The sequence below is a fragment of the Myotis nattereri genome (assembly GCF_964212035.1).
Source record: "Myotis nattereri genome assembly, chromosome: 19".
NCBI lineage: Eukaryota > Metazoa > Chordata > Mammalia > Chiroptera > Vespertilionidae > Myotis > Myotis nattereri.
Window position 1 is genome coordinate 3,223,444 of NC_138095.1, and position 23,300 is coordinate 3,246,743.

The 23,300-nt window shown below is 50.5% G+C and overlaps 2 protein-coding genes across 2 annotated transcripts in view; both read right to left on the reverse strand.

The window, feature by feature from the left end:
- Positions 1-357: 357 nt before the first annotated feature.
- HSPA8 (heat shock protein family A (Hsp70) member 8) lies at positions 358-5,351 on the reverse strand. The gene is made up of 9 exons (XM_081113976.1): positions 4,962-5,351; positions 3,995-4,204; positions 3,393-3,598; positions 2,996-3,148; positions 2,329-2,884; positions 1,908-2,110; positions 1,456-1,654; positions 1,042-1,274; positions 358-773 (listed from the first exon to the last, which is right to left on the reverse strand). Exons 2-9 carry the CDS (start codon positions 4,197-4,199, stop codon positions 588-590), a joined length of 1,941 nt encoding a protein of 646 aa, XP_080970102.1. The 5' UTR covers positions 4,200-4,204; positions 4,962-5,351; the 3' UTR covers positions 358-587.
- A 3,282-nt stretch (positions 5,352-8,633) lies between these two features.
- Positions 8,634-23,300, reverse strand: part of CLMP (CXADR like cell adhesion molecule) — a 98,049-nt gene continuing 83,382 nt past the window's right edge. The window contains exons 3-7 of the mRNA XM_081113350.1: positions 13,720-13,921; positions 12,747-12,914; positions 12,181-12,303; positions 11,511-11,652; positions 8,634-10,941 (exon numbers count right to left, since the gene is read on the reverse strand). Of these exons, the coding sequence (XP_080969476.1) occupies positions 10,641-10,941; positions 11,511-11,652; positions 12,181-12,303; positions 12,747-12,914; positions 13,720-13,921 (936 nt within the window). The 3' untranslated portion in view covers positions 8,634-10,640. The remainder of the gene's footprint in view (positions 10,942-11,510; positions 11,653-12,180; positions 12,304-12,746; positions 12,915-13,719; positions 13,922-23,300) is intronic.

The window sequence follows — 23,300 nt, forward strand, 5'->3', positions numbered from 1 at the left end:
GAACACACAATACACCATGCAGGTGGTGTACCTCAGAATTGTCCACCTGAACCTACCATTTTTATTAACCATTTATCACTCCAAGAAATTAGGATTTTGTTCCAAGAACTTAATCCTTAAAGTAATTAATGTATCTACAGTTCAAAATTTTAGTGTTGATAGCACCATATACTAAATTATGAGCCCTAACTCAAAGTTATTTCCCTTCATTTAAACCTTCCTTAGGAATTTGCTGAACTTCAGTAATCTATACTTGACAACCCAGATACTGTGTGTAAATACTTAGGCCAGAGAGAAATCCCCACCCTAGAAAGTGAGCGCTGCCTTTATAAAACATGGAGTCAGGCAATTGTATGGTGCCAATTTTAAATAGTTTTATTTAAGACGCCGCATTTTCCACTTTACAATACAGTTATAAAGTGCATTATATTTCCTTTCCCTGTGCACAGTCCGTATTCAAGTATCAAGAATGCCCAGTTATTTACTATACAGCAGCTCAACTTTTAAAACTGCCATGGAATTTGCTACAAATTTGGGTCCTTCAATATTTTGTGTGGAACAATGCTAGATCTATGCTCAAAGCTGGCTTAATCAACCTCTTCAATGGTGGGCCCAGAGGAGGCACCGCCAGATGGTGGAGCTCCGCCACCAGGGAAGCCCCCAGGCATTCCTCCTGGCATGCCTCCTGCACTCTGGTACAGCTTGGTGATGATGGGGTTGCAGACTTTTTCCAACTCTTTCTGCTGATGTTCAAATTCTTCCTTTTCTGCAGTCTGGGAAAAGGATAAAATATTTTACCATCAAAACTTAAGGAACCTTTATGCAACTAATGCAATATCTGATAAGGCACTAGACACAGAAGCCTGCCATCACTGTAAAGACTACTTATGAAATCGTGGGCCACTCAGACATCCAAGGAAGGAAGTTGCCAACACAACTGGAATTCTGGTGGAAACCGCGAATGTTTGGACCATTCATCATTGTGACCTCCAATGTCCTCAAGCTCTAGGCCCATCCGCTCAATTTAAAAAAACTACATACCTGGTTCTTATCAAGCCAGTTGATGATTTCATTGCACTTGTCAAGAATCTTCTGTTTGTCCTCATCGGTGATCTTGCCTTGGAGTTTCTCATCTTCAACGGTTGCTTTCATGTTGAATGCATAGGACTCAAGTGAATTCTTGGAAGACACCTTGTCCCGCTGCTTCTCGTCTTCAGCTTTGTACTTCTCAGCTTCTTGGACCATGCGCTCAATGTCTTCCTTGCTCAGACGACCTGTGGCATTTAGACATGGCGTATGTTTGAAAACTGTAATCTACAATCCCCATCTCAGCTAAATGCCCCTCCCCCTGGGCAGAAGTATTTGAAACATGCAAACTTAAGACCCAAAGCATGTCCCTACTATTAAATTTTAAGTCCAGGTGGCATTGACACTCAATATTGTGGTTTAACTTACCCTTGTCGTTAGTGATGGTTATCTTGTTCTCTTTTCCGGTACTCTTATCCACAGCAGAGACATTGAGGATGCCATTGGCATCAATATCAAAAGTGACTTCAATCTGAGGAACACCACGAGGTGCAGGAGGTATGCCTGTGAGTTCAAACTTGCCAAGCAGGTTGTTATCCTTGGTCATGGCACGCTCACCTTCATAAACCTTGGTAGAAAATAGAAATTACTAGAAAACTATTGCAAATTTTCTATGCTATTCCAAGTATAACTTCAATTAGGGAAGCCTGACCCGCTCAGACATCCAAGGAAGGAATTGGCCAACACAAGACTTCTGGTGGAAACTACGAATGGTTTTGGAATCCATCATCACAGCGGGGCCAAGTCTCCCCTCCCACCCCAACCCCCCATTTTATATATAGAACCTTCCAATACCTCAGGCCAGGTTGAGAGAAACTCACCTGGATGAGCACACCCGGCTGGTTGTCGGAGTAGGTGGTGAAGGTCTGCGTCTGCTTGGTGGGGATGGTGGTGTTGCGCTTGATCAGCACCGTCATGACGCCGCCGGCCGTCTCAATGCCGAGGGAGAGAGGCGTGACGTCCAGCAGCAGCAGGTCTTGGACATTTTCAGATTTGTCTCCAGAGAGAATGGCCGCCTGGACAGCTGGATTAAAAAGTATTTAGTTTTAAAAAGTGATACACAACTCCTTTTTTCATTAACAATTCTCTCAATCGCTCAGACATCCAAGGAAGTTAGGCTATCATTAGCTAAGCTTTTAGTGGAAACTACGAATGTTTAAGGATCATTCATCACAGCGAGTCAGCTTGAGCCTCTCCAAAGAGGCTACCATTAGAACTGTTCAAGTAGGGTCATTGGATTACCTGCACCATAAGCGACAGCCTCATCAGGGTTGATGCTCTTATTCAACTCTTTTCCATTGAAGAAGTCCTGTAGGAGTTTCTGAATCTTGGGGATACGAGTAGAGCCACCCACCAGGACAATATCATGGATCTGGGACTTGTCAAGCTTGGCATCCCGAAGGGCTTTCTCTACAGGGTCCAGGGTGCCACGGAAAAGGTCAGCATTCAATTCTTCAAATCGGGCACGGGTGATAGAGGTATAGAAGTCGATTCCTTCATAGAGTGAATCAATCTCAATACTGGCCTGGGTGCTGGAGGAGAGGGTGCGCTTAGCACGTTCACACGCAGTACGAAGGCGGCGGACAGCCCTCTTGTTCTCACTGATATCCTTCTTATGCTTGCGTTTGAACTCTGCAATGAAATGGTTGACCATTCGGTTGTCGAAGTCTTCTCCACCTAAGTGGGTGTCCCCAGCTGTAGATTTGACCTCAAAGATTCCATCTTCAATTGTGAGGATTGACACATCGAAAGTGCCACCTCCCAAGTCAAAGATCAGCACGTTTCTTTCAGCTCCAACCTGCCATTAGAATGAAGATCGCTTGTTAAATTTATTTCAGATGCCAACTTTTTACTAAGGCTCATATTTAATCTTAAAGTAATGCAGACATGCAGCACAAATGGTACACACCTTTTTGTCTAAACCGTAAGCAATAGCAGCAGCAGTTGGCTCATTGATGATTCTAAGTACATTGAGACCAGCAATAGTTCCAGCATCTTTGGTGGCCTGACGCTGAGAGTCATTGAAGTAAGCAGGTACTGTGACAACAGCATTCGTAACAGTCTAATAGAAAAAAATAAAGGATATTGTAGTTCATACACACTGGTAGTCCTATGATCACCTACTCAGGCATGCACTCAAAATAGAGCAAATTACAGAAAACATTTTTGTTAACACAAATAGACCAGTTCCTGACAACTTGTCTGTATATTCTTGGTCAGTCAAAACCCAAGTCATCCACCCACCAGAGAACCTAAGTATCTGGTGTTGCCATCCCCATCTATGCCTCCCACACTGCACTACTCACCTTCCCAAGGTAGGCTTCTGCGATTTCCTTCATCTTTGTCAAAACCATGGATGACACCTCTTCTGGATAAAAGCTTTTTGTCTCTCCCTTGTATTCTACTTGGACCTTGGGTCTGCCAGCATCATTCACCACCATGAAGGGCCAATGTTTCATGTCAGACTGGACAACAGCATCGTCAAATCTACGTCCAATCAAGCGCTTGGCATCTGCACAAATATTAGAAATGCAAATCCAAATCATCAATTTCCTTATATTTTCCCAAACATCCTAGGCTCTCAATTACTCAAATACTGATGCCTAGCAACCCACGTTCATACTAAATTATTTCAACTTTTGTATGGCCAGCAAATTTGGTTAAGTTTTCCTGAGCTGCCCATACCTCAAAATTTTAGCCTAAGCAGTTATGGACTGCTGCTCATGTCTATTTCATCTACGCTTTTAAAATGATTCTTCCGCGCTCGCTTTGGCAGCACATATATTAAAATGATTCTTCCAATTCTAAGGGCTTTCCTGGTCCCAGACTTATATTTAAACCTGAGTTCTGCACAATAGGTGTCCCGCGCCTAGCTTAATTTACGCCACGACTTTAATATTAGACTTACCAAAGACCGTGTTGGTGGGATTCATTGCTACTTGATTCTTTGCAGCATCACCGATCAATCGCTCAGTATCAGTAAAGGCAACATAACTCGGGGTGGTTCGGTTTCCCTGATCGTTGGCAATTATCTCCACTTTTCCATGCTGGAATACACCCACACAAGAGTAGGTGGTGCCAAGATCAATGCCAACTGCAGGTCCCTTAGACATGGTTGCTGGAAAAAAGTTTGAGCGCTTAGAAATGCTTATTTTGTTAAGTTGAAAGTCAGGCTATTATTAGGTGTGACCACTTTTAAATATATTTTTATTCATTTGAGTTAGAAGAATAGAATCAATTTCGAGATCAGCTCGCCTCACACTGAGGCTCCAGCCCACAATCGAGAGCACGTGGCCTGCCGGGATCGAATGGTGACCTATTTCATAGGTCGGGTGAGCCCGGCACAGTATGACCACTCAGCGTTGCCGGCGGTAACCTCACGGGCGGGTTAAAGCCACTGCAGCCCCCGGCTGAAGGGGAAACACCGGCCGGGAAGGTCTGCGCCATTGGCGACCACGTGGCCTCAAGCCCGATTGGGACCTTGCACACCGCCCCCCCCCCACTGCTTCCCCACCACGCGGCGCCCCCGCCCGCTGCACCGCCGGCGCAGAAAGTGCTCCCGGAGGCCCCCTCCCCCGCCTTGGGCGCGCGCCAGTAATGGCTGCCAAAGAACACGGGTGGACCTGCCTAACCAGGAGGCCGGGGAGCGCAGGGGCGGCTGTAAAGCGCTCCACTTCCGCGCCAAAGGAGGCCGCGGCAACTCCCTTCCCTCTCCCGAGGGCGGGCGCCCCACGCCCGCCAGGAGCGAACCTCCCCGGCCCGGTGAAGGTTCGCGCAGGCGGCCCGCGGGGGCCCTCAGAGCCCGCCCGGCCGCCGCCCACCCGCCTCCTCGCTTCTCCGTCGAGCTCCCAAGGCCCGAGCGGCCGCGGCCTTACCTGGTGTGCGCGCTCGGCTGGCACAGACCGACCTAAACTGGTGTCCCCGCGTTCAATGAGGCTGAGCTCCGCCGCCGCCCGGCCTCTTATACCCTCCCTCAGAACCTTCCAGAAGGGGCCCGCCCTGCTCGCTGCCCATCAAGGCTTCTCGACCAATGGGCGCGCGACCGCCCCTACGAGCCCCAATGAGCACGCTGGCTCCGCCCTGGGCCCCGCCCCTCCCCGCGATGACGCACTCGCCGCAGCATTCTGGAACTTTCATTCTCGCCCCCGCGCTCCGAACGGCCCCGGGGAGAGGGCGGGGGAGGCGGGGAGGAGGCCAAGCCCGCGCGCGGGAGCCCAGCGTCACCCGGGAAGGGCGTCCGCCTGTGCGCGTGCGCCCCGGAGCGCGGGCGGGAGGGGGGCGGGCGCACCCGGGGTCGACCAATGGCGGCCGCGCTGGCCGCGCCCTGGAGCGGCCCCGGGAGGAGCGCGGGACTCCAGGCGCCGGGAGAGGAGACGGAAGTGGGGCCAGGACAAGATGGCCGCGGGCGCCCCTCCCCCACGGGCTCCCCCTCCCCCACGGCCCAGGCCCCTCAGGCGCGCGAGCCCCCAACCCCCCGGGTTCCTCGGACCCCGATTCGCAGTGGCTGCTTCCGGGCGAGGGCCTGGCCCCGCGGTGCGGGACCCTGGGCGCTGCTGGGGTGACTGCTCCGGGGCCACCCAGGCCTGCGGTTTGGGGAGCCGCCAGGCCGCCTGCGCCCTCGCTTCACGGCCGCAGCCGGAGGCCCGCAGCCCCCACCGCAGGGGTGGAGGGGCCTCGGGTCGGGCCCGCCCAGGCCGGGTCCGGGTGGGGACCCCGCACCCCGCCCCACCTCCGCCGGGAGCGCACTCGGCGCTGGGCCCGCCCTCCGCCCAGGCCCGGGTGGACGGGCCTCCGAGCGAGGCGGCCGCTCCCGCGTTGGCGGCTCCCGCCCCGGCCGCCCCGGCGCTGGGTCACGGCCTCCGGGCGGCGGGCCCGGTCTCCTCTCTGCCTCGGGCCGAGCGCCGGCCGCACCGCGGAGGCGCGGACACCCCGCCCCCGGTCCAGTGCGCGCCGTGCTCTGAGCAGACGCCGCTCCCGCTCCCGCTCGGTCAGTCCCCGAGGCCCGTGTTCCCTGGGGTTAGGGGGCCCGGGGGAGGGGAGCCGCCACAGGCAGCCCGGGCCGCGGCCTCGGGGCTCGGGGGGGGGGGGGGGCTGTGCGGCTCCTCCGCCTCCGGGGGCCTGAGGCTGCCCCTCCCACCCCCACCCCCGGCTCGTTCAGCACCGGCTCCGCTCGCCCCCCTCCCAGCCCCGGCGCTGACCCCGCCCCGCCTGCGGCCCAGCCGCCCAGCCGGTGGGTGGACTGGGCCCGACCCGCGGTCGCATGTGCCGCCGATCACGGCGCTCCCCGAGGTCAGGCCGTGGGCCGAGTCCTGGTGAAACGGGACGATCGAGTTTACAGCTAAAGTTCGGGTGTGAGGAGCGCCCGGCCCGGCCGGCCCCTACAGTGAAGCGGCGGGGCGGCCCGGGGCTCGGGGGGAGCACCCGCCCTCCAGGCCTGGCCCCTGCCGAGCGCGGCCCGGGGCTGCGCCGTCGCCCCATTCCATGCCGCGGGGCCCCGGTTCACCGGGTCCGGTGCTTGCTCTCCTGTGGGTGCGTCACCTGCACTTGCTTAGCAAACACTGTTATTCTGATAAAGTCCCCAAGGGGGGTCTAGCGCGGACCCGCCATCGCGGGGCGTCTCCAGGACTGCCCGGCGCCGCGCCTTGGGGGAGACACGTGGTTGGTGTATTTGTGACCGAAATCAACAAAGAGCAGATATATTCAGTCCGAGTTCTGTCCTTCCGTTGGCAGAAAGCTAATAAACCAGTTCCCCGGGCAGGTTATATGAGCTTCAGCCTCTCCTACAGCACCCCCTTTACTTACTTATGTTTTCATTGCAGACACAGATCCATCTGTAATAAATACTTGTTTTTTGATCACAGTCCCGATTACAAGGCAACTGAGAAGTTAAGATGGAAGTATAAACGGCTTAACAGAAATGAGGCAAAATGAGTGTGTTTTTGCACCAGCGATTCTGAAACTGTTTTTATACAGTCTAATAACAAAGGCATCAACTTCATTGTTTTTCAGTTTTAAGTTCAGTTTATATATTTTATTGAAATGGTTATTCTCTAAACATTCACATCATTCTGTCTGTATCCTCTTCCGGACATTTTTTTCTTCCAACGTCTAGTGATTGTATCCTTTGTTTGTTTCGTATTCAAGCATCAAACTTATCTGACTTGCAAAATTAATGGAATGTGGTTTGAAAACAGTAACGGTTCAAACTTTATCTTAAGCCTGGAGCCTGTCATATCTGAACTCAAAAGCTTGACTCAGAGGAAGGTCGCCACCATTACTAAGACCTCATCACCTTTCTCAGAATCTCCAAGCCCTAGAATTTCTCAGATTTTAGGTAGTTATCAGTTTTGTGACTTGTTTTGTAGATTTCCAGTGTGAGTTGATTTCCAAAAGAATCTGGATTATTCAACTGGTATTTTAATCTTCTGATAACTACATGTTTAAATAACCTAAACATCCTTTCATGCAAAGGAGACTAAACCCTTCTTTCCAAGGCATGGCGCTAGGTCAGGGGTGGGCAAACTTTCTGACTCGAGGGCCACAGTGGTTCTTAAACGGGACCGGAGGGCCGGAACAAAAGCATGGATGGAGTGTTTGTGTGAACTAATATAAATTCAAAGTAAACATCATTACATAAAAGGGTACGGTCTTTTTTTTTTTTAGTTTTATTCATTTCAAACTGGCCGGATCCGGCCCGCGGGCCGTAGTTTGCCCACGGCTGCCGTAGGTTCAAGGTAGGAAGTAATGATCAGAGCAAAATTGCTAGGGATGCAGTGTCCTAGGCCCTTGTTTGGCTCAGGTTCTCCGGGATAGAGAATGCTCAATATTATCCAGCAGAAATGATAAATTGCTGGATACCACTACAAGAAGAAGGAAAAAGTAAAGTGAGGGACTTTTTATCTTACAATGAGGCAGTGTCAGTACAAGAAACATTCCAAATTTGCTAGCCCTTTGAAGTTAAACTAACATTACATTCTTTATACTACTTCCTCAATGTCTCTTATTTCTCAACTTTAAAGAGTAAGAAAACACAGATGAGAACTTTCACCCAAGGTAAGCCCCTATTTTTGTGTGTGTTAATCCTCATATGAGGACATTTTTTTCTGTTGATTTTTAGAGAGAGTAGGAGGGCAGGATGGGGAGAGAGAGAGAACTGTCGATGTGTCACATTGGCGGCCATGCCTGGGGCTGGTGATCAAACCTGAGACCCTTTGGTGTGCAGGCCAATGCTCTAACCACTGACAAACACCCCCCCCCCTTTTTTTTATTTACTTACTTTTCAATCCTTACCAGAGGATATTTTTCCATTGATGTTTAGAGAATGGAAAGGAAGGAGGAGGGGGAGAGAAACATCCATGTGAGAGACATTGATTGGGTGCTTCTTGCATGCCGCTCCAACCAGGGTTGGGGATTGAACTTTTGTTACTGAGGCATGTGCCCTTGACCAGGAACTGAACCCTCGACCCTTAGATCCATGGGCTGATGCTCTGAGTGACTGGCCAAGGCCAAACCCCTATTTCCTTTTTTTTTTTTAATATATTTTTATTGATTTCAGGAAGGAAGGGAGACGGGGAGAGAGATAGAAGCATCAATGATGAGAGAGAATCACTGATCGGCTGCCTCCTGCACACCCCACAATGGGGATCAGGCCCACAACCTGGGCCTGTGCCCTGACCGGGAATTGAACCGTGACCTCCTGGCTCATAGGTCAATGCTCAACCACTGAGCCATGCCGGCTGGGCTAAACCCCTATTTCTTTAAAGGGCTTTAGAAGAAATGCATTTGCACAATGTGAAGACACTGTTATAAGAATTAAATGTAGAAATGAAAAACCAGAGAAATGGGGCCCAGTTCCAGAGCAGCCTTCTCCCTTTCAGTATCTGACTTAGAAGCAATGCTTCATCACCATCTTCAGCGTTGCTTTTTCTTTTCTATAGCCTCTGCTGCCCTTTCAACAATAAATCTTTTGCTTTGCTAGTGATCTGCTGACATTTGCAGTAGGGTCCTCGAAGGGCTATTTCAGGTTTCGAATTCTTGCATAGGATGAATTTGAGTAGTAAGATAGTCAAAACTATTAAAAGGGCAAGTTATTTTATTGGAGGCTGCTGTTTGGTTTTGTTGTTTGCTTTTAATTTTTCAGACCTTTCTTCTCCCATGGATCAGCTCTTCTGAGAGCTATCCTGGTGATTCATTTTTGCTTATTCTTTCCAAGATGCTGACCGAGTGTTAACAGGCATTAACCCCGCCTCTCCTGCCGCTCACTAGAGAGCCTTACCATCTCTTCCTCAAATTGATTCCATTTCCTTGTAGCCCAGAGCTAGACTTACAGACTCAGCTGGTAAAACACTGAACTTTGCTCTGTCCCAACTTCTCAGGCAGGAATGACTTTGACATACCTGCAGTGCCAGTAGGAAATGTTGGCAATCCCTGATCTTTCTGATAACCTAAGGCCTAGAATCGTCAGAAGTCCCAGGTTCACATCCTTTTCTTAAGAGGAAACAAATAGAGAAAGCTCCGAGTTTGGTGCAGTGCTGAACTTCCTTATGCCATTCTGTGGCATCAGAAAAAGTGACCTAATCTCCCTCTCCGACCCCGTCAGTCTGGAAATGCTGGTTTTGTGTGTTCTCAGAAAGACTATAATGGTACATCATGGTCTTTCAGCATCTCTAAGAGGTCTCTTTCCCTGTAAGACTTCTTTCTAAGGACCTTGTGAAATGACACAGTGAATGCTTTCTTGCTCCAGAGCGATCCAGCAGGGCAGTATGGAGACATCTGATTTGAGGGAAAACCCACAATTGTTCAGCATACAGTTCTGATACTTGTCAGTGACCCTCTGAACAGCAAGATGAAAGGTTTCTCCTAGGCCCTTGTCACACATTTTGGACTCCTTTTTTAGTGCTCTAATGGTCCAATGTGAGTAGAAGAAAATTAGTGCTGGATAGAGTAGGAGAAACTCAATTCATCTCCATATCCCATTATTTCAGTTCCTCTTGAAATTCATATCCAAACCTTATGGTAAATGAGATCAAGACAGAATAGAAGAGGCATTTCCTGTTTGGAGTTTCTTAGAAGCAGCAACCCCAGTCCCTGGTGCAGAAAGGTGTAGTATAAGGCTGTGGGTTCTGCTTGACTCTGGATAATCACATAATTCAGTAGGTTTGCAGAAAGGCAGAAAAAATGTATGAACAACACCTCACTTCTTGACAATCGTGAACTGAAGTATTGATACAAAACATCTCAGGCGAGAAGTTTCGCATGGGTTCCCTCCCCTTTCTCAGCCTTTTTCACCACAGTCTGGTCCACAGATGCCCGGATCTAGACCCGCTCCCCCCACTCCTGTCCGAAGCCTTGCCGGACGCGGTCAGCTGACACCCCTCCCCTTGTTCGGTGTCATTTAGGGAGAATGCGCATTGAACCTGCTCCATGCCGCCTCCCCGCTAGAGTGACCGCTCCTCCGAATCGAGGGGACTGTGTGGCTGGTGGCTGAGCTAGTGACTAGAAAAGTCCTAAGATCCTGACTCCCGGGAAAGCCTGGGCGTCAGAGTCCCGGGGATTTAGACAGTTTGGAGGGGCCGGCTCCGGCCGGGGATCCTGCTGGCCGGGCTCTCTGCTTTGGCCGGGGGAGCGGGGTGCGCTCTCTTCGGTTCACAGCCTCTGGCCTCTGGCCCCACTAGTCTGTAGGTGCGGGGGGCCAGCCCCGGCGGGGGCGCGGCCTCCGGGGACAGTGTCCGCTGGCTGCGGGGGGCGCTGTTGGCGGTGGAGCGGGTGCAGGAGGAACCGGAGCGCGAGCTCTGAGAGCCAGAAGACGACGAGCCAGGCTTCACCAGGCGGGCTTTCGGGGCCTCGGCGTCCTCTCTGCAGAGAAAACACAGCAGAGGGGAGATGGAACACTGGAAAGGCTGGGATCCTGCCCCTGCGGCGCTTCCTTCTGAAGGTTCCCGATAAAGTCCTCAAGCTGCAAACCTCGGTCATACCCCCGGAGGCAGCCACGCAGGGAACAGGGACTGCCCGCCTTCTGAGGCTCAAAGCGTGGCTCAGGCACATGCACCTCCCTTTGCAGCTCAGAGATGAGCTCTCGCTCTGGCCGTTGATGCTCTGGCCGTTGACATGGTCTGGAAGACTACGCGCCCCTTGAGCTGGGGTTTGCCTATGGAAACCCTTCTGTGGCCCGTGGGTGTGCCCGCTCTAAGCGGAAGGGATCAGAAGTGATGGGGAGTTGATCGCTTGCATCTCTGGAGGAGAGACAGTTTCCCTAAAGTCAAGGCAAGCCAGACCTTCTGTCCGAGGCTGGCCCTCCTTGCCTACCAGGACAGCCCTCACACAGACGCCTGGGTGAGAGAAAATGGGCCACTGCGTTGCTGGTCGCTGTGGAACTGGCCCCAGGAAGGAGGCCCAGTGGGAGAGGAGATGTGGGAGGGACTGACCGGATTTCATTAGGTCTCTCTTCTTCCTCGTATCTCTTTTTGTCTTTCCTTCGGACTAGCAGCCACACCAAGAGGAGGATCAGCAGGACCCCGGCCACCATGCCTGTCACTGCTCCCGCCACCATGCCGATGCTCTGCACATCTGTTTTCTCGGAAACGAAAGCGGAAACGGAATGAAACAAACCAGGAGATGCATGAACTTAAAAGACCTAAGCCCTGGACAGGATGCGTATGCCCAGAGCGTTATCTTCCTGAGTCCCCGCTTCCCCCGATGTCTGACTCCCCCGCTGATGTTGAAGGGCAGTAGGATATGCCACCCCAAAATATGCCGCTCCAACTTGAAGATTATTTTAAGCTGATCATTTCTGAGAAACTGCAGACACAGGAAAAGCTCTAAAAACGGAAGTTACCCTTTTGTAAGGGAAGTTTATAAAGGAAATCTCCACTTGGTCCCCACCCAGATATAATACATTTCTTTAGAAAGCTGACACATGATTGTAAAGAAAGAGCTCACACAACTGCCGAAGGGTCCTTGCAACTACTGGGCTGATTTGGGTGACAGCCATGTACTCCTGGAAATAACGGTTACTCTTACTCATGATCAAACCTGTTCCACGTGTTGACATGTTTGAAGCACAGTGCGGGGGAAGCAGCACCTGCGGATACCTACACTGCACCGTGACTCGCACCACGCAGCTCTCCTTCCCGGCCTCGTTGCCCGCTGTGCACTGGTAGAGTCCCGAGGAGGCCGCCGTGATGTTCTGCAGCAGCACGCGGCCCGGGTTGCTGTGGTCTATGCAAGCACAAAGGATGCGATTCCCTCAGCGCAGGCTCTGCATTTTGTGTTGATTTTATTACATCATCTACCCAAGATTCCCTAGTCCCGTTTGGTAAGGATGAGATAGATGATAGAATAGATCCCATCTGGGGACATGGGAAGAAAGGTGAACATTCTTTTAAATGATAGCAAATCCTCAAAAGTTACAAAGGGCTGTGAACATTTAAGGGAGACTAACCAAGATAGATAGAGTGGATTTATTTGGTACATTTCTTTCTAATGTTTTTTACACTTTACGATCCATTTGAGAACAGAAAGACAGTCCCAGTTTATGGGTGTGAATGGAAGGTCAGAGATGCAGGGGTGTAGTTGAGGTCGCATGGTGATTGCTGTCCAGTTTGGAATTCACGGACAGTTCCGTCCTGTTGTCTCAATAGACCGGCGGGAAGATGACTTACCGATCCTGGATTTGGGAGGCAGACGCTCCTCCTCCCCCTCCTTCTCCCGGACTCGCTGCCAGTGATACACGATGGGCTCAGTGCCAGAGGACGACGCGCACTGCAAGGCCAGGTCCCTGCCTTCTCTCGGCTCCCCTTCCAGCTCACACTTGGGCTTTGATGGTCTCACTGGCCAAAAAGAAAGAGGAAAAAAAGTACTGATTCAAAGATCTGCAAACAGTAGACTCAATGGAAGAACTATATCCTGTTGAGTTTCCCCGGCCATCCTGATGGTTCACTTCGGAGTGGGGATTCAAGAGCCGTTACCTAGCTTCCTAGCCCTGTGTTACATCACCTCCAGAAATACACTGCTCTGTCCCTTGTGCACTCACACCTACTCCAGCTGCTTCCAATGGTTGAATTTTCAGAGGCAGCCTCAAAAACTACATCATTCTCATAGAAGAAACACATTTAATTGGAAATTTTAGGAAAGCTGAGTATGGTTTTACTAATATTGAGACAAGGATAGGAGTTCATTAATTTGGCAGATATTAAGTAGTACTTAGCTTCTGCTGTTAAAAAAAACAACAAATGGATTTAAATCATCAGAGAGATTTAAGTTAAATATAAGGATATCATTCAAATATTAGAGGATATTTAATTTTTTTAAGGGCTACCATAGAAAGTTGTGATTATTTTTTCTTCTTTCATTACCGTTAAAATACAGAACATACTTATTCCCAGCGAACTGGAGTAGGTGACATCTGAATATAGACTCCAAAGTACCGAACATCTCATTAGGTGAACACACAACACAATATTCAGGTGATGTATTATTGTATAGAATTGTACACCTGGAACCCATATATTTTATTAGCCAATGTCACCCCAATAAGTTCAATCTAAAAAAGAGTGCTGAACAGGACGTTGTAGTACCACGATGGCTGTGGCTGTCCCTTGCCCAGGTAGGCGCTTAGCAGGCACTCTACCTTACCTAGGACTTTTAACACGACGTGGCTCCACACGTAGTGGCCCGAATTCTTCACCTTGCACGTGTACAGGCCCTCATCTCGGGGCTTCAGAGACTCGATCTGCAGGGAAGCATCTCCTGCCAGGAAATTGGAAGCAAAGGCCACTCGGCCCTTCTGTTCCTCAGTCAGGTTATCGTAGACATGATGGCCGGAGTAAGTGATGACCTGCGGGACAGACCGAGGCGTGTCAGGCAGGGGCTCAGCCTTCCTCCCTGCTGAAGGCAAGGTGAGGATGGGAACACTCCCAATGGAACAAAGCAGTCAAGCCTGGGGCTGATTCTAAGGACCCAAGAGACCTCTGTTCTAAAGAAAGTTCAAAATACAGTGTTTGTCTAGGCCTTGCTTTTCCTTTTAAGAAGAATAACACCTCATATTTGTGTAGCATTTTAATTATAAAGTCGTAATGATTAAATGCTGAGAACCACTCCATTTTATACGGAAGGAATTTTAAATCTGAGTTAATCATTACAGCCTCATCAAGGAAAGAAGGAAACGCACAGTGAGTACACATAATGGCATTAGAATCGACTCTGAGAATTGCAAGAACAGAATAAGGAAGGGGAGCAAGACTTACTTTCCCCCTTTTGAACTTTTTGCAGACCCCCCTTTTATTTACTGATTGATTTTATTTATTTTTTTAAAATATATTTTTATTGATTGTTAAAAAGAAAGGGAGAGGGATAGATAGAAACATAGGTGAGCCGAACCAGTTTGGCTCAGTGGATAGAGCGTCTGCCTGCAGACTCAAGGGTCCTGGGTTCGATTCCAGTCAAGGGCATGTACCTTGGTTGCGGGCGCATCCCCACTGGGGGGCGTGCAGGAGGCAGCTGATCGATGTTTCTCTCTCATCGATGTTTCTAGCTCTCTATCCCTCTCCCTTCTTCTCTGTAAAAAGTCAATAAAATATATTTTTTAAAAAAAGAAACGTAGGTGAAAGAGAAACATCATTGATCGGCTGATCACTCCTCCCCCACTGGGGATTGAGCCTACCACCCAGACGTGTGCCCTGATGGGGGATTTGAACCGGTGACCTCTTGGTTCATGGGTCAGTGCTCAACCACTAAGCCATACCAGCCAGGCTATTGATTGATTTTAGAGAGCGGAAGGGAGAGAGAAACATTCACGTGAGAGAGAGAAACATCAATCACCTGCTTCCTGCACCTACCCCGACTGGGGATGGAACCCCAAACCTGGGTGCATACCCCCCTTTGTTGTTGTTGTTAATCCTCACCTGAGGAGATTTTTCCCATTGCTTTTCAGAGAGCAGAAGGGGATGGTGGTGTAGAGAAAGAAACATCTGACCCGTGATGGGGAGCGAACCTGCAACCCAGGAACATGCCCTTGTCCGGGAAACAAATCTGGGACCTTTTAGTGCGTGGGCTGATGTGCTAACAACTTAGTCACACTGGCCACGGCATCACCCCCACTTTTAAAGGGAACTTTCCTCCTTTTTAAAAAAATATATTTAAAATTTTTTATTTATGTATTTTGAGAGAAAGAAAGCAACATCGATTAGTTGTTCCAGTCATTTATGCATTCATTGGTTGATTCTTGTGTGAGCCCTGACGGGGGACCCAACCCACAACCTTGACATATCAGGACTATGATCTAACCAACTGAGCTACCTGGCCAGGACTTGCATACCCTTTACTCAAAGTACACTACACTCCTTGTGCGTGCGAGGTGCTTTTCAGCTAGTTTAAAAATACTTTTTAATTGGTTTCAGAGAGGAAGGGAGAGGGAGAGAGAGAAACATCAATGATGAGAGAGAATCACTGATCAGCTGCCTCCTGCACGCCCCACACTGGGGATCGAGCCCGAAACCCAGGCACGTGCCCTGACCAGGAGTCGAACCTTCACTTCCTGATTCGTAGGTGGACACTCAACCACTGAACAACCGCCTGGGCTACATCTAGTTTATTTCTCACCCAATTTTTCCCAGTAATCATTGTCCCCATTTCACAGACAGGTGCAGAGCCTGGTATGAACACATCTCTCTAAAGCCGTCTGTACAGTCTGTGGCACTTTATAATGGAAGCCCTAGTGAACTAATACAGGGCAAAATGAATTTCTGTTCAATGCAACTTCTTCACTTTAGAGGACTGCATTTTTCTTTATTTTTTATTTTTTGCATTTTACTTTAATAATTAAAAATTTAAGAATCCAAAAATAAATAAATAAATAAAGCCATCTAGCCTGGCTGGTTTTCTCAGTGGTTAGAGTGTCAGCCTTCGGACTGAAGGGTCCTGAGTTCGGTTCTGGTCAAGGACACATACCTTTGTTGCAGGTTCCATCCCTGGCCCTGGTCAGGGCACGTAGGGGAGGCAACCAATCAATGTGTCTCTCACATCTGCATGTGTCCCTCTCACATCAATGTTTCTCTTTCTGCCTCCCTCCCCGGTTCCACTTTCTCTAAAAAAAAAAAAAACAATGGAAAAAATATCTGTGAAGATTAACAAAAATAAATAAATAAAGTCATCTAGCTCATTGTTCTGGTATACCAGTTACCTCTCCCCTTCCTTTCCCACATGTATTCGTTTCACTACTCATTAACGGCTCTTTCAGAAAGCTTGGAAATGAAGGAGGAAAAGTAAAACAACAACAAAAAAATCAATTTGTTTCGTTCTTACAAAAGTTTAGAGTCCAGTTGAAGCGGTTAGAGAGGTAAGGAGTAGAAGTTAATGGTTAAAATTCAGGTCTGTATTGAACGTGAACTATAACCGACCCAAAAAAATCAGGGAGTAATGGGATGGAAGCAGACTTGACTTTGGGTGGTGAACACACAAAACAATGTATAGATGATGTATTCTACAATTGTATACTTAAAACATAACCTTAGTAACCAATGTCACCCCAATAAGTTCAATAAAATTTAAAACAAAATTCAGACCTGACTGCGGCTTCACTGTCTGGCTTTCCTTTGTTTTATCCCACGGGGATTAGTAAACTAGGCGGGGAGATGGTGTCCCTTCCTCCACCACCTTCCCACTGTGAAGGAAAACCCCTATTCTGTAAAACTACTGTTTGGAATTCTCTGCTATTCTTTGGACGGCCTCTTGTTCTGGAAAAAATAACTTTGCTTTCTAGCCTGCTTGAATAATCGGGGCGATAAACTTAGCTGCCTGGCCTTGTAGGCCAGAGACTAGATACACCCAATGCCATGCCAGGTGCATGTTTTAATTGATAGAACTGTGTAGTTTTCAAGGCCGCCGCCAGCAAGCGCACAAAGGGCTGGCTCTTCCATAAAAAGGGAAGTTCTGCGTGTAGCTTTGCTTAGAACTTGGATTCATTTCCCTGAGCCCGCCCGGTGAATAAAGTGTAACTCCAAACTCTCAGAGCGCTGTTTGGTTCTTGTCCGGTTTTTCTGTAACAGCACGAGCTTCAGCCACGGCCTTGTTTTCCCAGGCGGGGAAACCAGCGTTTAGATTTCCCCAAAGAAAAAATGATCTTGATTTTTACTGAATCGTCGCCCGGCCTCATCACCACCTTTGCTCCTGAACCCTTTCCTGTTCTCTGGGTCCTGTCCCTCACGAGCACCACGCGGACCCCCACCCGGACTTCAGACGCTGCCCTCGCTGCCCTCCCGGCCTGAGCACCCCAGTCTGAGACCCGTCATTCCATCTCAGACACTTAGGGAAGGAGTGTCCCATCGGGCCCAGAAGAGGCTGTTCCGGCGAACCCCTCTCCCTGCCTCTGGGCGGTTTCTGAGCCGCAGGAGTCAGGAGGGACGCGCAAACAGAAGAAATGAGGGTCAGAGGGACTGTCCCAGGAGAGCGGCGGCACCCGGTCCGGCTCGGGATGGCGGCTGAGAGGCGGGGAGGACGGGTGGAGGGCTCCAGAGGCACAGAAGGCGCCACCAAAGGGCGCACTTCTGGCTGCAGATGTTTCATTTAGTTTCTTTTCCCCCCTCCCCCTCCCCTAACCCCTCCCCTCCTCCTCCTCCTCCTCCTCTCTAGCTGCTAGTCTTTCATTTTCCACTCGGGGCAAGGCACGCGGTTACCGGGTGTCAGGAAGCCTTGCGGGTCTTTCTCAACTTCCTCTCTGGTGTTTGCAGTTTTGAATCCAGTGAAAGAACCCACTGCTTCCGCGTGTGCAGGCCGCTGGGGTGGGAGGGGGGGGAGGGGCAGGGGAGGGGGGTGGAGGGGCAGGGGAGGGGGGGTGGCGGGGCGGGGGAGGGGGTGGAGGGTCAGGGGAGGGGAGGGGAGGGGAGGGGAGGAGGAGGAGCAGAGGGTGGGAGAGGGGAGGGGCTGGTGAGGAGGGGGGAGGGGAGGGGAGAGGGGGTAGAGGGGAGGGAGGATGGTGGAGGGGAGGGGAGGGGAGGAGAGGGAGGAGGGGCAGAGGATGGGGTGGAGGGGCCAGGGAGGGCTCACGGGAGCCCGAGGCCCGGGTCTGGGGCTGGTGTGGCCCCTGGGGAAGGCCGGGCGTTGGCTTTGGGGGTGGCCGCGGGCTGCTCCCCGGGCCGGTCCCAGGTGACCTGCTGTTGGAGGCCGGGGCGGGGTTCGGGGGGACCCCGGGTGCTCTGGGGACTCCAACACACTGGCCAGGAGCGCGAGTGACCCCGGGCGGGCCTCGGGGAGCCGGGGTGGGGTGGGGGCGGCCCCCCCAGGGCACCCGCCCTTCCTCAGGCGCGGTCACTGGAAGTGGGACCCGGGGGCAGGCGGGGCCGCGGGCTGGGGGGAGGGGGGATGGCTGCCGAGCGCAGACCCCGCGGCGCCCCCGCGCGGTCACGGTCACGGGAGGCGAGACCCGGTGCAGGTCAAGGGGCCCGTTTGCAAGGGAGACCGCGTGGTGGGGGGGAGGGGGCTGCCTTTCTTTGGTTTTATTTTTTTTGTTTATTTTTTGGCTGCAGCTGTCTGACATTGTCTCACTTCTCCTAGAGCCCGTGACCCTCATCACGTGGTGCTCTGCCCTCAGGGCCTGGCTGTCCTAAGCTGCAGCCACCCAGCCCTGACCCCCACCCAGCACTGACCCCCACCCAGCCCTGACCCACCCAGCCCTGACCCCCACCCAGCACTGACCCACCCAGCATTGACCCACCCAGCCCTGACCCCCATCCAGCTCTGACCCACCCAGCACTGACCCCCACCCAGCCCTGACCCCCACCCAGCCCTGACCCCCACCCAGCACTGACCCCCACCCAGCACTGACCCACCCAGCACTGACACCCACACAGCACTGACCCACCCAGCCCTGACCCCCACCCAGCACTGACCCCCACCCAGCCCTGACCCCCACCCAGCCCTGACTCCCCCCCAGCACTGACCCCCCCAACACTGACCCCCCCCCAGCCGACTCACCCAGCACTGACCCCCACCCAGCACTGACCCCCACCCAGCACTGACCCACCCAGCACTGACCCCCACCCAGCACTGACCCACCCAGCCCTGACAGCTGCTCCCCACTGGAAGCTCTTCATCTCCCGGAGTTTGCCCTCACGCCTCTGAAAAAGGGGCTGCTTTTTCTGCACCTTCTGTTTCTTCAGCTGATATTTACTGAGCTCACAGCCCGTGGAGGGGAAACAAGCAGGAATGAGGCACAGACCTGCCCAGAGGACCCACGGTTTCGGTGAAGGAAAAAAAGGGAGAGGCCAGTAAGAGGAAATCAATGAAAAAATATCCTAAAAAAAAAGTAAACGCTGTGATGATCACCTACTGAGTCACTTCCAGTCTAGAATTCTGCCCCTCATTTCAACCAACACCCCTATGGTGATAAATCGAAGGAGGAACACTCAAGGCCAAAAGGGGTCAAGTTATAAATGTATTAGGTCATCTGGGACCCCAGACGGGCTGAGCCCCCAGATGGCTCCGGCCCCCAGGACTGGGAGTCAGAGGTGTTAGCGGACTCTAGGCGGGCATTTTCCTGGGCGGAGAATTCTCTGGGCCAGATCCTAGGCAGGTCCAAGGGGAAGGAAATGGTCTTAGCAGGTGGAAGGTGGTCTAAGCGAAAGGGAATGTCGGTTGTGAAGTGGATTAAAGGTCATTGCCCAGGGGAGAGGGTATCTATTCAATTATTTGATCAGACCTAACACTGTCCTTATCTCCATGCACAATATATTTTTGAGCTCCGGTTTCATATTTCCAGCTGCCCGGCTACTGTATATTTCTGTCCCCCGCATAAAATGTAAGTTAATGCCAAGTTAATATTAACGCAAAACTCACATTCGCTCTTTTCCAGCTCAGAAACCTTGAATGACCCCCCACACCTCTGAAGACCAGCGACCTCCAAATGACCTCTGCTTCCCCTTCCCAATCTCACTCCTATTCAGTCGCCTCACATCAGAGTGCAATCAGGTGCCATTACTTCCCTTTTTAAAATGAGTTGTGCTTTCTTTGTAATCACATGCCTTTGCCCATTGCATTTTTCCACTTAGGAACTCCCTTTTCTCCATCTTTCTATGTGAAGAATTCACTTTTTTAGACAGATTTTTAAAAATTTTATTGATTTCAGAGAGGAAGGGAGAGGGAGAAATAGAAACATCAATGATGAGAGAGAATCATCCATCGGTTGCCTCCTACTGGGGATCCAGCCTGCAACCTGGGCATGTGCCTTGGCCTGTAATGGAACCATGACCTCCTAGTTCATGGGTCAACGTTCAACCACTGAGCCACACCAGCCGGGCACCTCTTTTTTAAAATTTTTATATATTTTTATTGACTTTAGAGAGAGGAAGGGAGAGGGAAGCACCAATTTGAGAGAGAAACGTCTATGTGAGAAAGAAATATCTTTCGGTTGCCTCCCTCTACATACCCCATATGGGGACTGAACCCACAACCTGGGTATGTGCCCTGATCTGGAATTGAACCCATGACCTTTTGGTGTATGGGACGACACTCCAATCAACTGAGGCACACTGGCCAGGGCCTAACCACCTCTTTGAGTTATTCACCTCTGGGTACTCCCAAGTGTTACATAGTGATACACAGACTTATAAATTTCTCTTGTTTTTCTCTGTTTTTTTTAAAAAAAATATTGCCGAAACCGGTTTGGCTCAGTGGATAGAGCGTCAGCCTGCGGACTGAAAGGTCCCGGGTTCGATTCTGGTCAAGGGCATGTACCTGGGTTGCGGGCACATGCCCAGTAGGAGATGTGCAGGAGGCAGCTGATTGATGTTTCTCTCTCATTGATGTTTCTAGCTCTCTATCTCTCTCCCTTCCTCTCTGTAATAAATCAATAAAATATTTAAAAAAAACATATTTTAAAAAAATAAAAATAAAAAAATATGTTCTTATTGATTACAGAGAAAGGGAAAGGGAGAGAGAGATAGAAACATCTATAATAATAAAAGCATAATATGCTAATTAGACCGGACGAAGCCGGGGCTGTGAGGGAAGCCAGGGTCCTGGTGCCTGCGCCAGAGGGAAGCCCAGGTCCCGGGTCCCGGGTGCCGGAGGGAAGCCTGTGCCGGCAGCCACGGGAAGGAAGGCCTACCTACTCTTGCACAAATTTCGTGCATTGGGCCTCTAGTCAATGATAAGAGAGAATCATTGATCTGCTGCCTTCTGCACGCCCCCCACCGGGGATGTGCCCTGACCTGGAACCCAACCATGACCTCCTGGCTCCACGTGACTTCTGGAGGCCCCTCATAGTCAATACATTTAAACCAAATCTCCTGCATGCCCCTCATACTTGCAGTAGGTCCTGTGTTCTCAAGTTTAAAACCCTCCTACCTTCTTTGGTTTTTGTTTTGTTTTGTTTTTTTCCTAGCTTCTTTTGAATAACAACCTCTACCCACATTAATCAGTCAGTGGTCAAACGCCATGGGAAGCTTGAGGGGAAAAGGTTATTTCTTTTCCTTCTCTACAGTTTTAAAGAAGAACATTTAAAAAAAAAAAAAAAAAAAAAAACAGTAAAATCACAGCCTGGCCGGGTAGCTCAGTTGGTTAGAGTGTTGTCCCAATGCGCCAAGGTTGCGGGTTCTATCCCTGGTCAGGGCACATACAAGATCAACCAATGATGCATAAACAAGTGGAACAATTAATAGATGTGTCTCTCTCTCTAAAAATCAATAAAAAAATTTTAAAGGTTAAATCTTGACATAAAAAATAAAAATGTATCCAATATTTTATTTAACCTTAATGGTGGAACTAGAGAGATGTTACAACAGGTTCAAATGGAAGTTGGACTAAAGGGATTTCTATTCTTTGGACAAAATTCATTTGCATTTCTATGAACAAGAACAACGGACACATGACATCAAGGAAAAGTACACCTATTCATTTCTGTGGCTCTAAACATGAAGATAACATGCAGGAGGCAGCTCTCTGTGGTGTATGTGGGGAGCAGGGGCACGTTTTCAGGCTAGGGTAGTGGGGCGAGCCTCTATTGATAAGGAGGGGAATTAGGTCTCCTGAAGGCTGCTCCCTGCCCCTCTCTCCTCCTGCCTCCTCCCTTAGCCTTTGATTTCCCTGCTCAACTTACTGTCTCTACATTATAGCACCCAGAGGGCTGCTGGGCAGAGGCCTGGGGGGAGGGGTTTCCTTCTGACTGGGATGAGAGTGGAGGGAAATGGAGGATGGAGGTATCTTCTCTGGGACAGAGTTCTCAGCAACTCCCAAAGGCTCAAGTGAACTCTTCAAAGACACTGCTCAGCAAATTGGTAAGCGGGGGGATACTTAGGAGATGAAAGAGAGCCTAGCACTAGCAGGTTTGGCTCAATGGATAGAGCGCGGCCGGTGGACTGAAGGGTCCCGGGTTCGATTCCGGTCAAGGGCACGTACCTCGGTTGTAGGCTTGATCCCTGATCCTGGTTGGGGCACCTGCCGGAGGCAACCAATCGATGCATCATCTTTCACATGATGTATCTCTCACATTTCTGTTTCTCTATCTCTCACCCTCCCTTCCCCTCTTTCTAAAAAAAAAAAAAAAAAAAAAAATCAATGGAAAAATATCCTCGGGTGAGGACTGAGGAAGCCTAGAAGGAAGAGTTGTCACCCAGGGGTCAGGCTGGGATATATTCTAGTGACAGGAACCAGACATCTATAACAGAGCAGGAAAGGGGATTGTGGGTCAGGGGACAGACTGCACCTTAAATAAGGTGGTCAAGGTAGACCCCCCCAGAGGCGACATTAGAGCAAACACTTGGCGGAGATGCAGAGCCAGCCTCTGCGCTGTCTGGGGCAGAGAGAGCCCCTGCAAAGGCCCCACAGTGGAAGGGGCCTGGCGTGTCTGAGGAGCAGCAGGGCCCGGCGGCTAGCGTGAGCCGGGAGAGGGGGAGGCCAGGTCAGGGGTGGGGCCGGGCCACGTAGGGCCTCACGGTCCACTGCAAAGATGGTGCTTTCACTGTAAGGGAAATGGGCGGCCATTGTAGGGATTTTGAGCAGAAGAATATCATGATGTGATTTATGTTTTGAGAATGGCTATAGGAGGCCAAGAGTAGAAATAGGAAAACCAGATTCAGGCAGGAGCCGCACGGCCTCCAGGATGGCAGCGGTGGGAATGCGAAGTGATCAGGTTCTGAATGTATTTTGAAGACAAACCAAATGGACTTTTCAATAGACTAACCACCTCATTCAGGATATTTTAGTGATTTCAGAGAGGGAGAGGG